Source organism: Gavia stellata, unplaced genomic scaffold (assembly GCF_030936135.1).
Source record: "Gavia stellata isolate bGavSte3 unplaced genomic scaffold, bGavSte3.hap2 HAP2_SCAFFOLD_44, whole genome shotgun sequence".
Lineage (NCBI taxonomy): Eukaryota > Metazoa > Chordata > Aves > Gaviiformes > Gaviidae > Gavia > Gavia stellata.
In genome coordinates, this window is record NW_026777121.1 from 676,799 (window position 1) to 688,798 (window position 12,000).

General features: G+C 45.9%; 2 protein-coding genes across 2 annotated transcripts; one reads left to right on the plus strand and one right to left on the minus strand.

The window, feature by feature from the left end:
• Positions 1-1,199: 1,199 nt before the first annotated feature.
• On the minus strand, positions 1,200-5,933 carry LOC132321705 (transcription factor E2F3-like; the record flags this gene model as incomplete). Its single annotated transcript, XM_059835150.1, has 3 exons — positions 1,200-1,860; positions 2,580-2,715; positions 5,820-5,933. Coding segments are annotated over 3 exons (609 nt in total), but the record flags the coding sequence as incomplete, so codon positions are not given.
• Positions 5,934-6,191: 258 nt separating this feature from the next.
• LOC132321726 (acrosin-like) lies at positions 6,192-8,247 on the plus strand (the record flags this gene model as incomplete). Its single annotated transcript, XM_059835171.1, has 4 exons — positions 6,192-6,382; positions 6,723-7,003; positions 7,274-7,413; positions 7,900-8,247. Coding segments are annotated over 4 exons (960 nt in total), but the record flags the coding sequence as incomplete, so codon positions are not given.
• Between the last annotated feature and the right edge of the window lie 3,753 nt (positions 8,248-12,000).

A 12,000-nucleotide genomic window follows, 5' to 3' on the forward strand; every position in this document is an offset into this window, starting at 1 on the left:
CACATCTAAAAAAACTCTTAAAAAATTACAAACCAGCTAGAAAATATTCTGGCAGTGTTTACAAATTAATTCTATTGGACAAAACTGCTAGGTAAGTAAAGTGTGAGTTGAGAACATACGTCAACTTAAATACCACTGCTGAATGATCTATGCCCACATTTGTACATACAAACACACACTTAACACTGTTTTACAGTTCTTTATGTGTTGCCCTTCATACATTTGTTACATTCCAAAACTCACACAGTCATACAGTTTTCTTATTAGTACTGGGACTGCTTGCCTTTTCATGTGTGAGCTTTCATAGCAGCAACTCAATGGTACCAGAAAACCTGCATACACAATATTCTACTACAGTACAAATAGTACTAATTTTCTGAGTGTGTCAGACAAGCAGAACAGTAATGGAAACAAAAGCATTATATGGGCATCATCTAATCAACATTACATTAATTTAGCCCGGAACACGGCAACGTATTTTACACGCAAAAAAAAAAATTATTTAAGACTTCTTAGAATTCCTCTCACGTTCAAAAAATAAATATTGGTACTATACTATACTCTCAAAGATCTTCAAAAAATAAATGCAATTCAGTTGATGTGGTACTTACAGTTAGATACTTTGGAAAAAAATTAGTTCCATTTTGCTGGCGAAGAGAATTAGAAAAAGCTGTAAGCAGAGGAAGCTAATCCACTGAGATAAATATGATCTATTGAACAAACAAAGCTTGGCATAAGTGTTTTCCATAGAGGGAAAAACCCACAGTGCATCTCTAGTAGGCACTTAACACAAAGCCCCACTTAGTACCACAGAAATTTATGTACCAGTTCTAATGCACACTGGGGGCAGTAAAATTGAACTGTGCATCTTCGTTCCAGTTTAAAAAAACAACCAACAAAATCTACTTTCACGCACACACACAAGCATTTTTAAAAATCTGTGATTACTACGAGCAGTGGCAGAACTTTATACTTTTCAATAGCTGCAATATACACTACATTTACAGTGTATTTTTTCATTAAAAGCTTTTAAGGACATAAGTATTTGACCTCAGAATGAGACATATACAGAGCTCAAAATGAGCATTATGACAGCAATTTAAACATTCCCACAAGGAGCTGAAGAATCCCATTTCACGCTTTTGCATTACTTCATCTTTACGTTCACTGCAGGGACAATCCATGTTGTGACACTCAAAAGACATGCATTCTCTGCAGAAGGCACGGCCTGAAATACTATTATAAAATTGTTATTTAGGACTAAACCAGTTCATTGAGCCCTCCTCCGTAAGCCCCCTTGTCAGGGGAAGCAGAGACTGGGGGAGTGTGAAGACAAAACATTTACGGTCGCCTGCTTGCGCTTGCTGACTCACAAGGCACTGGAGCTCAGGGGCAAGGAGAAGGCCTTGCTGTAAAAGCCTTCCCTTGTTCTTTATAGTATTTCAGGGAGTACTTAATTAAAAGATCAGCACTGTTCGAGAGCCTAGTTTATTTAATAATGCTATTTGACAGTAAGTAGGGGACAACTCGGAATGATGGCAGGTTTGTTCATTCCGTTAAAACCACGATTTAGATACGGACAGCGTTTAAGACAATCAGCTGTTAGAAATTCATCCACCAATGAAGGAAGCTTCTCTAAATCGTAAGCATCAAAGAGGTCACTGATGCCTTCTTCATCCCCAAGGCTCAGCAAATAATCTTCCTGAAGCAGAGGAGGCAGCAAATTCACAAAGGGTCCTTCAAAGTTTGGGGGAATTTGGTCCTCGGTCTGCTGGAGAAGGTTGGCTGGAGAAGCCAACGGAGAGATTGTTGCCCTATTTACTGAGCAGTCACCTTGTCCTGAGTTAGCAGAAGCCGCTTCTGGAAGAGGAGGGAGAGAAAAAAATAAAGAAGACCTGTTTAATCTCATTAGAAATACTAGACACTGATCAAACAAAGTAACCACTGTGTAAAGGGCCTTTCATAAAGGATCATTTCAACAAAAAATGGCCTCCATATAATTTCTAGCTTGTTTTTGATATGTTACAAAGGGCTGCTCAAAAATAGGCATGTTGCTATCCCCTCTGACTTTTCTACTAAAAAATTATTTTACAAGGTTTAAACAACTACTGGGGGAAAAAAACCAAATCAAGCGTAGTGAGAGGAGATGCCCATTTTTCGGTGCAACTCATAGTCAAAGTGAAAACTGTCTGGGCAACAGACGTCATCAGTGACACTGCGTAGCTGCATGTACCCTTACACAGAGATTTCTGCCTCTGGCGTTGAGGCGAATCGTTGCTGCTCCCGTCTTGAAAACGCAAAAGGAACAAAACTGTTTGTTTCTTCAGTATTGCACAAACTTAGTTCCCATAGTTCCATCGGATATGCAAATATGAAACTTATTTTTCTTCTGCATCAGTTGTTTAAACATATTTCCCCCTCTCTCAACCAGACAGGCAGAGTGGAAAACGGGTACCTTAGCTTTTCGCTTCCTAGAAAAATAAAGCCAAAAAATCAGAGCTGGATATCTGAAGTTTAAAATGAAATCTTGAATGAGAGCACGAAGGAAGGCCGTTAGTATCACAAAGAAATATTTTTACCTTTGGAAATGGTTTTGGAAATATTTCCGTTGTGGTCCTGACTATAGGCTTTCATTGGACTGAGGGCATCGTTTTCCTCTGGGCACAGGTAAACTTCAATAGGTCCTTGAGTACTAGAGAAACGTATCAATGCACGCTGCTAACAAAAGAAACCTCAGTAAGGTGTTACACCAATGAACACGACAGAACATTGATGACGCCGAGTAAATTCTTGTTGGGGTGCGAGTGGTGGAATACATTGTTTACAAATCAAAAGAACCTGAAATCCCCCATGGATTTTTTTGAAGATGTGAAAGGCTTGGCTGATGTCTCTTGTAGACTGGAGAGAACATAAAAGCTTTTCCCCCTGTCTGTAGGAGAGACACTGCAGAAGCCCACCGTTTTATGTGTTGTATCATAACCAGAGAGGTATGAAGGATTGAACTCCTAACATTTTCTTACAACCATAATAACCTGGAGTGCTCTGATGTCATGGGACTATGGGATGCAAGTCACAGGTTTTGTTACTATTCATAACAACATTATTGGATGTATTTGTGTAAATGTTTCTGCTTTTAAACAATGCCAAAACATCCTTCTCGCTCATCCAAAGACCTTCAGCACTAATTCCCACTGATCTCAAGTAGGTGTATGTAAGTCCCCCTGTTTATCAGGGAAGTTTTTCCAAATAACAAAAGAAGAAAAAAGATGCCATTTTCTTCACCCAAACTTGTTGATGTAAGTCTTTCTGCCCCCTCAAGGCAGCAGCTCTAATTTTGATGGTGTTTCTGAATAACAGGAACTCCTAATTAATCTCAAGAAATATTTTTTTCTTAACTTTCACACACTGATGCAGTACAAGAAGATGACATATATAGACAGAAAATCTGCAAAGTTGCTCGTGGTCTTATGAAAGAAAATGATAAACGACTCCAGTTAAAAATAAACCTGCTCCAGCTGTATTACATTAATAGTTTTAAAAAGCAGGAGTACGGGCATTATATACCTCTTTGCAGACTTCTTTCAAACACATTTTATTGTGCCCTTTGACAAAAAATTCCTCGTGTTATTTGCGTTCTGACAGTTACACAGCGTAGGAGACAGCATTTACAAATACAGAGAGCAACAACCGAACAGGGATACCCCAGGGCACAGAAAACAGTGAAGAGCACTCAGGGCAACGCTATAGATAGTTAGAAAAAAGGAGATGGGAAGAGCAGGAGTTGGGGAAGGTACTGTTGAGTGACTGAGGTGTGCAAAAAAAGACACTGAGATGTAACTGCAAATGAGAGAAAGAAATAGGACTTCTACTGCCTGAAGCTGAAAATTAAATGAGGAAGTTGGGTATAGGGGATAAGGGAGGTCTAGGCGCTAGTTTTAATGATTGTGTGCATCTCCGTCTACCCGCCTGTTTTCACTGAATTAAAAAATCAAAGCGTAATGCCTAGAGGAAAGAAACAGGAAAGCAAGCAACGATAACAGTATAGATTTATGGATACTGATAAAAGACATCCCTTCCTCACTGCAGCAAAATGATTTATTCTTCCGAAACCTGCACCTAGGTTCAAAGGGGAAATGAAGGACAAAGGCAGGGGAAAAAAAGGATGGAAACCGTAATGGGCCTAAGCAAGTAGAGAATAATCTTAGGGAAAGAAGCGACAAGGAATCCGGAGTCTGGTCCTGCCTGCCCGGCAGCAGCCGGCCCTGGGTGCGGTGGAACCAGCCCAGCGGTAGGGATGCAGGAGTAACACAGAGGTATGAAGGCAGCACGGGGCTTTCTGGGGTTTAGCCCTATGTCTCATTGCTCCCTGAGAGAAGAAATCAGGTACATTTTTGAATCTCTAAAGCAGTGGCTCGTGCAAATTATTCGCCTTTGCACAACATACTCGGCTCTGTCATAACAACCGGGAATTGTAAAGCAGCGCACTTTTGCCCCCAAGAGAGAAAATCCCAGGAGCAGCTGAACCATGTGGTTCATAAACCATGAGAGGAATGAAGAAAAGTAAAGCTACTCCCTGAGGATATCTTCAAAGAAAAGCCACCTGAAGCATTTTTTTCTGCGACTGTGACATCAGCTAAGGGAAGGGAGAAGCAGCTGAGCTACCCTAGACATCTGCCTGAGGTAAGGAAAAGAAACAGAGTGAGGATGAAAGAATGAGAGCCAGACATCTCATATACAAAAGCTGGCACTCAGAGAGAGAGAGACTGTGGCTTGAGTAGCAAGGGGCAACAGAAAAGGGACACAGATCACAGAATCACTAAGGTTGGAAAAGACCTGTAAGATCATCAAGTCCAACCATCACCCCAACACCACCATGCCCACTAAACCATGTCCCGCAATGCCACGTCCACACGTTCCTTGAACCCCTCCAGTGATGGTGACTCCACCACCTCCCTGGGCAGCCTGTTCCAGTGCTTCCCCACTCTCTCAGGAAAGAAAGTTTTCCTAATATCCAATCTAAACCTCCCCTGGTGCAACTTGTGGCCATTTCCTCTTGTCCTATCGCTTGCCACTTGGGATGAACACAGACAGCTTCAGAAACAGAAGTACTTTTCATAAAATGGGAAAGGAAATCCCCATCCCCTACAGACTTCACGCTAGCAAACAAAAAGTGCACTAGCAGAATGTACAATGTTTTACACAGATGTGTAAAATCAGTGTCAATGAAGCAAAGATGATGATGGAAGAAGGAAGGGCAAGAATGGATTCTAGGAGTAAAACACACGTTTCTACAATAACTAACACTTCAGAAAAGAAAATCCTACATGAAAACATATGTCTCAATAAATTAGGATATCAATAATATGAGTCATCAAGACGCTTAAGGCACTGAGTTGGCCAAGAATTTTATAACTAAAACTACACAAAGCAAAAAAAAAAAAAAAGAAGAGCTGAGTCTCTTAAGAGAGAGATTTGACATGGTTGCAAACAGGAAATTTCAACTGTCAAGGAAGAGCTGCTCTTTACATAAAGTATGGCAAAAGAGAATAACCTGTAAATAGTGTGGATTCCTCTGAAGGAACGCTGGAATTGAGGGAAAAGGAACGAATAATGATCGCTTTGTATAAAACGGTTTTTAAGATTCCCCTTCCTATTAAAAAAAAAAAACACTTCCAAAGTTCATAAGACAGATGAATATAGGACTGTATGCCAATTATAATCCAACCTGGGCATCAGTTACCACAGTAAGACTCAACACACTTGCTCCATCTATAGAAAAATGATCTATAACCTGGCAGGAAAAGCCAGGTTCTCCTTACCTCCACTGGGTCAGGCACTTCAAGTCTTGTTTCTGGAGGAGCTTTCACAACTATAACAGTTTGGTCTTTAAGGCCACTAATTTTTCGAGTATCTCGATACGTCACATAAGCTAATGTAATCACGGTTAAGGAATTTTCCAACCCAGTTGATAATATATTCAGTTCCTTGCCAGCACCCACGCTGCTGGCACAACTGGCCTGCGGGGATAAAACAGAAACGGGGGCGGATGCACGCACGCCCCACGGGCTTCCCTGGCCTTGCTGTCCACGCAACGCCTTGTGGAGAGGGAAGACAGCTGACTCGTAGCCTGAAGAGCAGCAAGCCCTCGAGCAGGACAGTAATGAGGAGTTTCTGTTTCCAGAGGGACCTGCGGGCTCCGGCCCATGGCTTCTCACCACGGCGTGTCGCGCGTCGTGGGTGGCACAGATGCCCAGCCAGGGGCCTGGCCCTGGATCGTCAGCATCCAGGATCCCTGGAAATCAGGCACGGGGCATACATGCGGAGGGTCCCTCATCAGCCCACAGTGGGTCCTCACAGCAGCCCACTGCTTCATTGAGGCCAGGTAAGGGGAGGACCAGGGAACGCGGATATCCCCACAACACTAGCAGGTGCCCTGTCCGCAGCACCGCGTGCTACTGCCATCCCGTCTCCTTGCAGTCCGCCCAGTGCCTGGGTACTGCAGAGCCCAGCTGAGAGACTGCTCAGGAGAAGGCTGGGCTTGTGCCACTGCTTCCTAGCAGCCTCCAGCTCGACATTCCTTGTGCCTAAGGCGTGCCAGGGCACTCGCCCCCTCCCTAGCGCTGCTTGCCTCTCTCCCTTGCGGAGCAGAAGGCAGGGAACTGCAGGGCTGCTGCAGCACATGGCTCCGCTCCCTCTGACCCCTCTCTCCCTCTGCCTTCCAGGCACATCACCATGTGGCGCGTGGTGGTCGGGGCCACCCGGTTGACTCAGCTGGGCCCTGAGGCCCAAGTGCGCCATATCAAGCGGCTACTGGTTCACGAGCACTACAGTAACATCACGCAGAGGAACGACATCGCCCTGCTGGAACTGGACCAGCCTGTGCAGTGCAGCTACTCCATCCAGCTTGCCTGTGTGCCCGACGCCTCGCTGAGAGTGTCAGAGCTGACAACCTGCTACGCCAGCGGCTGGGGTTCCACGACTGCAAGATGTGAGTTCCCAAAAAGTACTCGTGTCCTGAGCGCAAGCTTGGCACGCAGGGGAGACGGGTTGGGCTTCCTGAGAGCAGAGGCGAAAGCCAGAGTCAGGCTGCGGGGACGCATGCCTCTAGAGAGATGGGCCTGAGCCATTCCCCAAAGGGAGGCACAAGGGGACCACCGGTACAGTGCCTTCAAGGTGCAAAGCCAAGCCCTAGGGAAGGGCTTCACCCACACAGGGGAGGAGAAATGGCAACGAGCTGCCTGGTGTTAATTCCTCTCTGTGCTCGCAGCTGGAGGATCAACTGATGTCCTGCAGGAGGCCAAGGTCCGCCTCATTGATGTCAACCTCTGTAACAGCAGCGGGTGGTACAGAGGGGCCATCCACACCCACAACCTGTGTGCTGGCTACGCGCAGGGTGGCATCGACACCTGCCAGGTAGGAGCGTGCTACGAGTCAAGCCCCAGCAGCACAGGCAGCCCTCTCACAACCGTCCCACACAGACCCCAGCGCGTGCTTTGCCTGGCAAGTCACCCTCCCACCGCTGGGTCCCCACCGCTGCTGGGGCTCACCTCCCCTTCCCCACCTGCAGCTCCTTGCCCAGTGCCCCCCTTGCCCCAGAGGCCTGCGACTCTGCCCACAAAGCCCATCCAGTGCTCTTGGCAGCACGCAGCTCCACATCCCAAGCCTGGAGCATGTGCGTTCCACACGTGAAGAAGGATCGCTGTGCAGAGAGGAGAGAGAGCCCTACCTTACAGGCCCACCACCCCCTCCCACACAAGCTCCTGTAGGCCCCGGCACCTGAGCGGGGCCTTTCTGTGCCGCAGAGCACAGCTCTGGCAGGTGCTGTGAGAGAGAAGGAGCCAGCCGTAGTGCTGACGGAGGCCACCCAACAACACCTTTGTCCTCTCTCCTCCGCTGCAGGGCGACAGCGGTGGTCCTCTCGTCTGCAAAGATAACAATGCAGACTACTTCTGGCTCGTTGGAGTCACCAGCTGGGGGAAAGGCTGCGCGAGAGCAAGACGGCCCGGAGTCTACACCTCCACGCAGCACTTTTACGACTGGATCCTGGCACAGATGGGACTGCGCCCAGCAGTATCGGCTACTCCAACGCCACAGCCAGGCTTCACCTCAAGCCCCTTTCAGAGGCCGAGACCGACACCAACTCAATTGGGCACGTTTACACCCTGCCCATTTCCAGTCCAGAGGCTGGTGCAATTCTTTACTCGGGTGCAGGAGCTCCTGCACTTCCTAAGGGGGACAAAGGCCTGAGCAGCAGGATGGACAGGATCCAGTGCAGCCGGCAGCGTACCACTGGTAACCTTGCAACAACAGTTACGGTATATTGGCTGTAACTGCATTAGTACATCTTTCCATGCATGTACATCCCTGGAAATGTGTTCAGTTCACCACAAAGCTGAAAAAGAGCTCAAATGCAGCTGATGACTGTATTTTTGCACACGTGTAACAAACAGACTCTGGGAAAAACCTGTAACTGTGGCTCTGTGGTTGAAATGAAATTGGGCTGAACTTTTACATAAATAAGGAGACATAGTCTTGTTGCTACATTCTGTCTCTTCTTTTCAAAGACCTCGTCGACGTTCCTTAATTGCTGAATACCATCTTGCTAACCTGACTGAAAGTAGTGTAGCCGTTGGTGCTGATGAGCTTGGCCAGCTCTTCAGTCTGAATCCAGGACTCGTCATAGGACTTTGGGAGGTAAGATAACATTTTGTTTCAATACTTTATTATGACTTGAAGAAACAGATTCTTTTGCCTTGTTGTTTGGGATTTTGAGAGTTTTTTAGGGTTTGGGGTTTGGTTTTTTTCATCTTCCTTTTTTTCTCTGAGTTTTGAAAGATCTTGTCTAAACTAACAACAAGGAAATACAGGTAGGGACAGCTAGTTGATGATTTATTGTATTCTAAAGAGCTGTCGCAGGAGTATCTGTACTTTTAAAACAGAAAAATCCACCTCTAATTCAAAGAACCATTATGTGTCATAGTGTATTAGATACTGTACTCGTCTTACTTCTGTGTTCAACTGTATTTATTTTGCAGTCTTCACATGCCAGAGTTTGACATCCTAAAGATATTTTAAATTGAATGGTTTGAGGAGAGACGTGTTTCTTCCCCTGACTCATGCCTTGCCCTGTCCCCATCACTCAAAGTGATGAATTCCCACAAGGCAACTTTGCTAGTGGTTTCCTTTAATCTACATCACCGGGTAGTCGTATCCTGCTCCCGCAGTAGGAATGCTGTAAATTGAGCCCTTTTGGGGATACTCAATTCTTGGTATTCAGTGTCTAAGTTAAGGGGTTAGTCTCTGCAGGCTGTGTGTAGAGATGAATGTCTTCAGAGAGCAATGCAGAACACGTGAAGTAGACTTCTGCTCTAAAGGAATCTGCGTCATTGCACTGGATACCCAGAGCCCTAGGTGTCTGCCTGAAGTCGCATACGGTTGGATGCTATGGAAGCCTGCCTCGGGTGCTCTGCTCTTGGACTGAATTCGGAGGTGGCAGCTCTTTCTTCCTCCCCCAGCCATGTTACTGACATAGACTTGTATTATTTGGCCCTGGCAAGGAACTACCCTCAGGGAACCTGTGAACAGTTGCTGTGAGCTGTGTCTCGTTTCCATTGGGAAACTCTTGCTACCTCAAATGTGCACAATCAGCAGAGGAGTTGTTTAAAACCACAGAAGGGATATTTGTTTCACTCTTCCTTAAAGGTGTCCATTTCCTAGAAAACTGGAGCCTGGCTGACCTGCGTGAGCCTATTATGGGTTGCCTCAATCTCTGAAAAGCTCTGATCAGTGAAGAGCCGTTTCTTTCGTATCTTCAAAAGTTTAGTAGAATGGTGTCCCTGCGTTGGTGTCCCTATGGTCATGCTAGCGTGTTACCCCTTCCCATGCTTGGAAAGAGAACTCTTTCAGCATCTGGAAATGGTTCCGCCATCATGAAGTTCCACAAAGTTGTTAAGCACTGAGTGCCTCACTCCAGTATATTTTTCCTGCTTACTTTTCTGAACAGCTGTTCTTATTCTCTCTGTGGGCAGAGTAACATTAGACAGTTAACTGTAGACGGGTGTAATAATGTTAAAAATTTTTGAATGTCCTTCTGAGGTAGAGCAGTCTCAGACTTCATTAGTCTGCTACCAGCTTTCCTTTTAGGTGTCATTTCTTTGATTCTCTTGATGTACAGTAGTTAAATACAGGTTGTCTCAATCACTTGAGAACAGTCTCACCGTAGCGAACCACTGGTAACGTTGCAACAACAGTTACGGTATATTGGCTGTAATTGCAGTAGTACCTCTTTCCATGCATGTACATCCCTGGAAATGTGTTCAGTTCACCACAAAGCTGAAAAAGAGCTCAAATACAGCTGATGACTGTATTTTTGCACACGTGTAACAAACAGACTGTGGGAAAAACCTGTAACTGTGGTTTCTAAAGACTTTGTTGGAAGATCTTGGCTTCAGCGTGTTCACCACTTTCCTGAGCTTTCTAGAAAGAAATCTGGCCTGTGTTGAGTTAAAACATTTTAGTATAAGATGGGCAGATGACTGGAGCCATGTGAATTTGGCACTTCTTTGGGCAGTCAAGCTTTTCAGTTGGGTGCCAAATGTTCTCCGCTTCAAATAAAGTGGACATTGCTGCAAGCTGGCATTGGGCTGCTTTTGGCTGCAGGATAATCTTTTGCCAATTGTGTGTCAGAAGTTTCTCTCAAAAATTGTACATACTGAAAATCGAAACCTTCACGATGGGCAGCTGTTCCGCATTCAGAGAGTATCAGCTTCTGCTGGCCGGTGGCTTACTGTTTGCCAAAGCTGTTTCATACAGAAAGAATCCAGTTGGTGTTTTTTACAGGGTCTGATGATTTCTGTGACCGTAACCTTCCCCAAGCACAAACACTCGGTATGCTGTGGGGGTATCCTGTGAATGGCTCTTGAAGCAGGTCTCAGGAGCTACTAGCCTTTTCTTTGAAGCCCTTACACAGCTCTCTTCTGCCTTCTCTTCCTGACCTTAAACAACAAGTCCATTCACCCTGTGATTAATCCTTCTTCAGAGACCATGTTTTCCAAAACCCTCATCCTTCTTAGTCGTATTCTCCAGGTGCCTCTGATAGGCATGTATCTCTTTGGAACGGTGATCCTCAGAAACGGACACTGTGTCAGCAGAGACCCCAGCCCAGGCATGACTCTGGGAGCAGTATTCCATCAGCCCTCAGTGATTTGATCGAGACTAACCTCCGTTAGCCTGCTTATGGAACACCAGGTGCGAGGGTGTGGAGGCTTTCTGGAGTCCACATCCAGGTACCTGCCCTTGACAAGCTGTTCCGCTGTCAGAGAAGGAAACTGATTTGTTGCTCTTTTTGCACAGCCCCCTCTTTGTTGTCATTTTTTGTTGTGGTTGCCTGAATACACCCAAACTATTGGATCATTTCTTTTTCAAGTATTTTTTTTGGGTGGGAATGGAAATTTAACTCACGAGTTGAAATAACATGATTTCATTTTCCAGTGAAATTAATGACTTTTCAATTTGTTTTCATTTTTCTTTGCTCTTCCTCCCGCTTCTTATCAATTCTTCACCATCCTGCCGTGACAAACCGTGTTGCTCTGGGGACACGGTTGAACCCTGCAGGGCCAGTGGGGCTGGTGCACATTCTTGGACCACAGACGCACTTTCCTTTTCAGAAACCGGACGGAGTGCGTTCAGCACGAGCGTTTGTTTTCATGATTCCTGCAGCTTTTATTGTGCCTGTTCTCGTCTGTGTTTAGTGAGGGCCAGTTATCAAAGTGGGGTCCCTCTCCCTTTGTGGTGGTCAGGCAAGAAACAAATGCCTGACGTCAGAGACAGTCAGTCATACGTCAGATGAGCTCAGAGTTGAGTGCCCAGCCTCCCTGCTGTCTTCATAAGGCACCTCCAGCAGTCAGGAGGAGGGGAGAGAGGCGGGTGGTGCAGTTCGTGTCTTCCTGCTGCGATGCTGATGCCCTAAACCCCTCCGCCACGGAGCCAGACGTGCGTCTC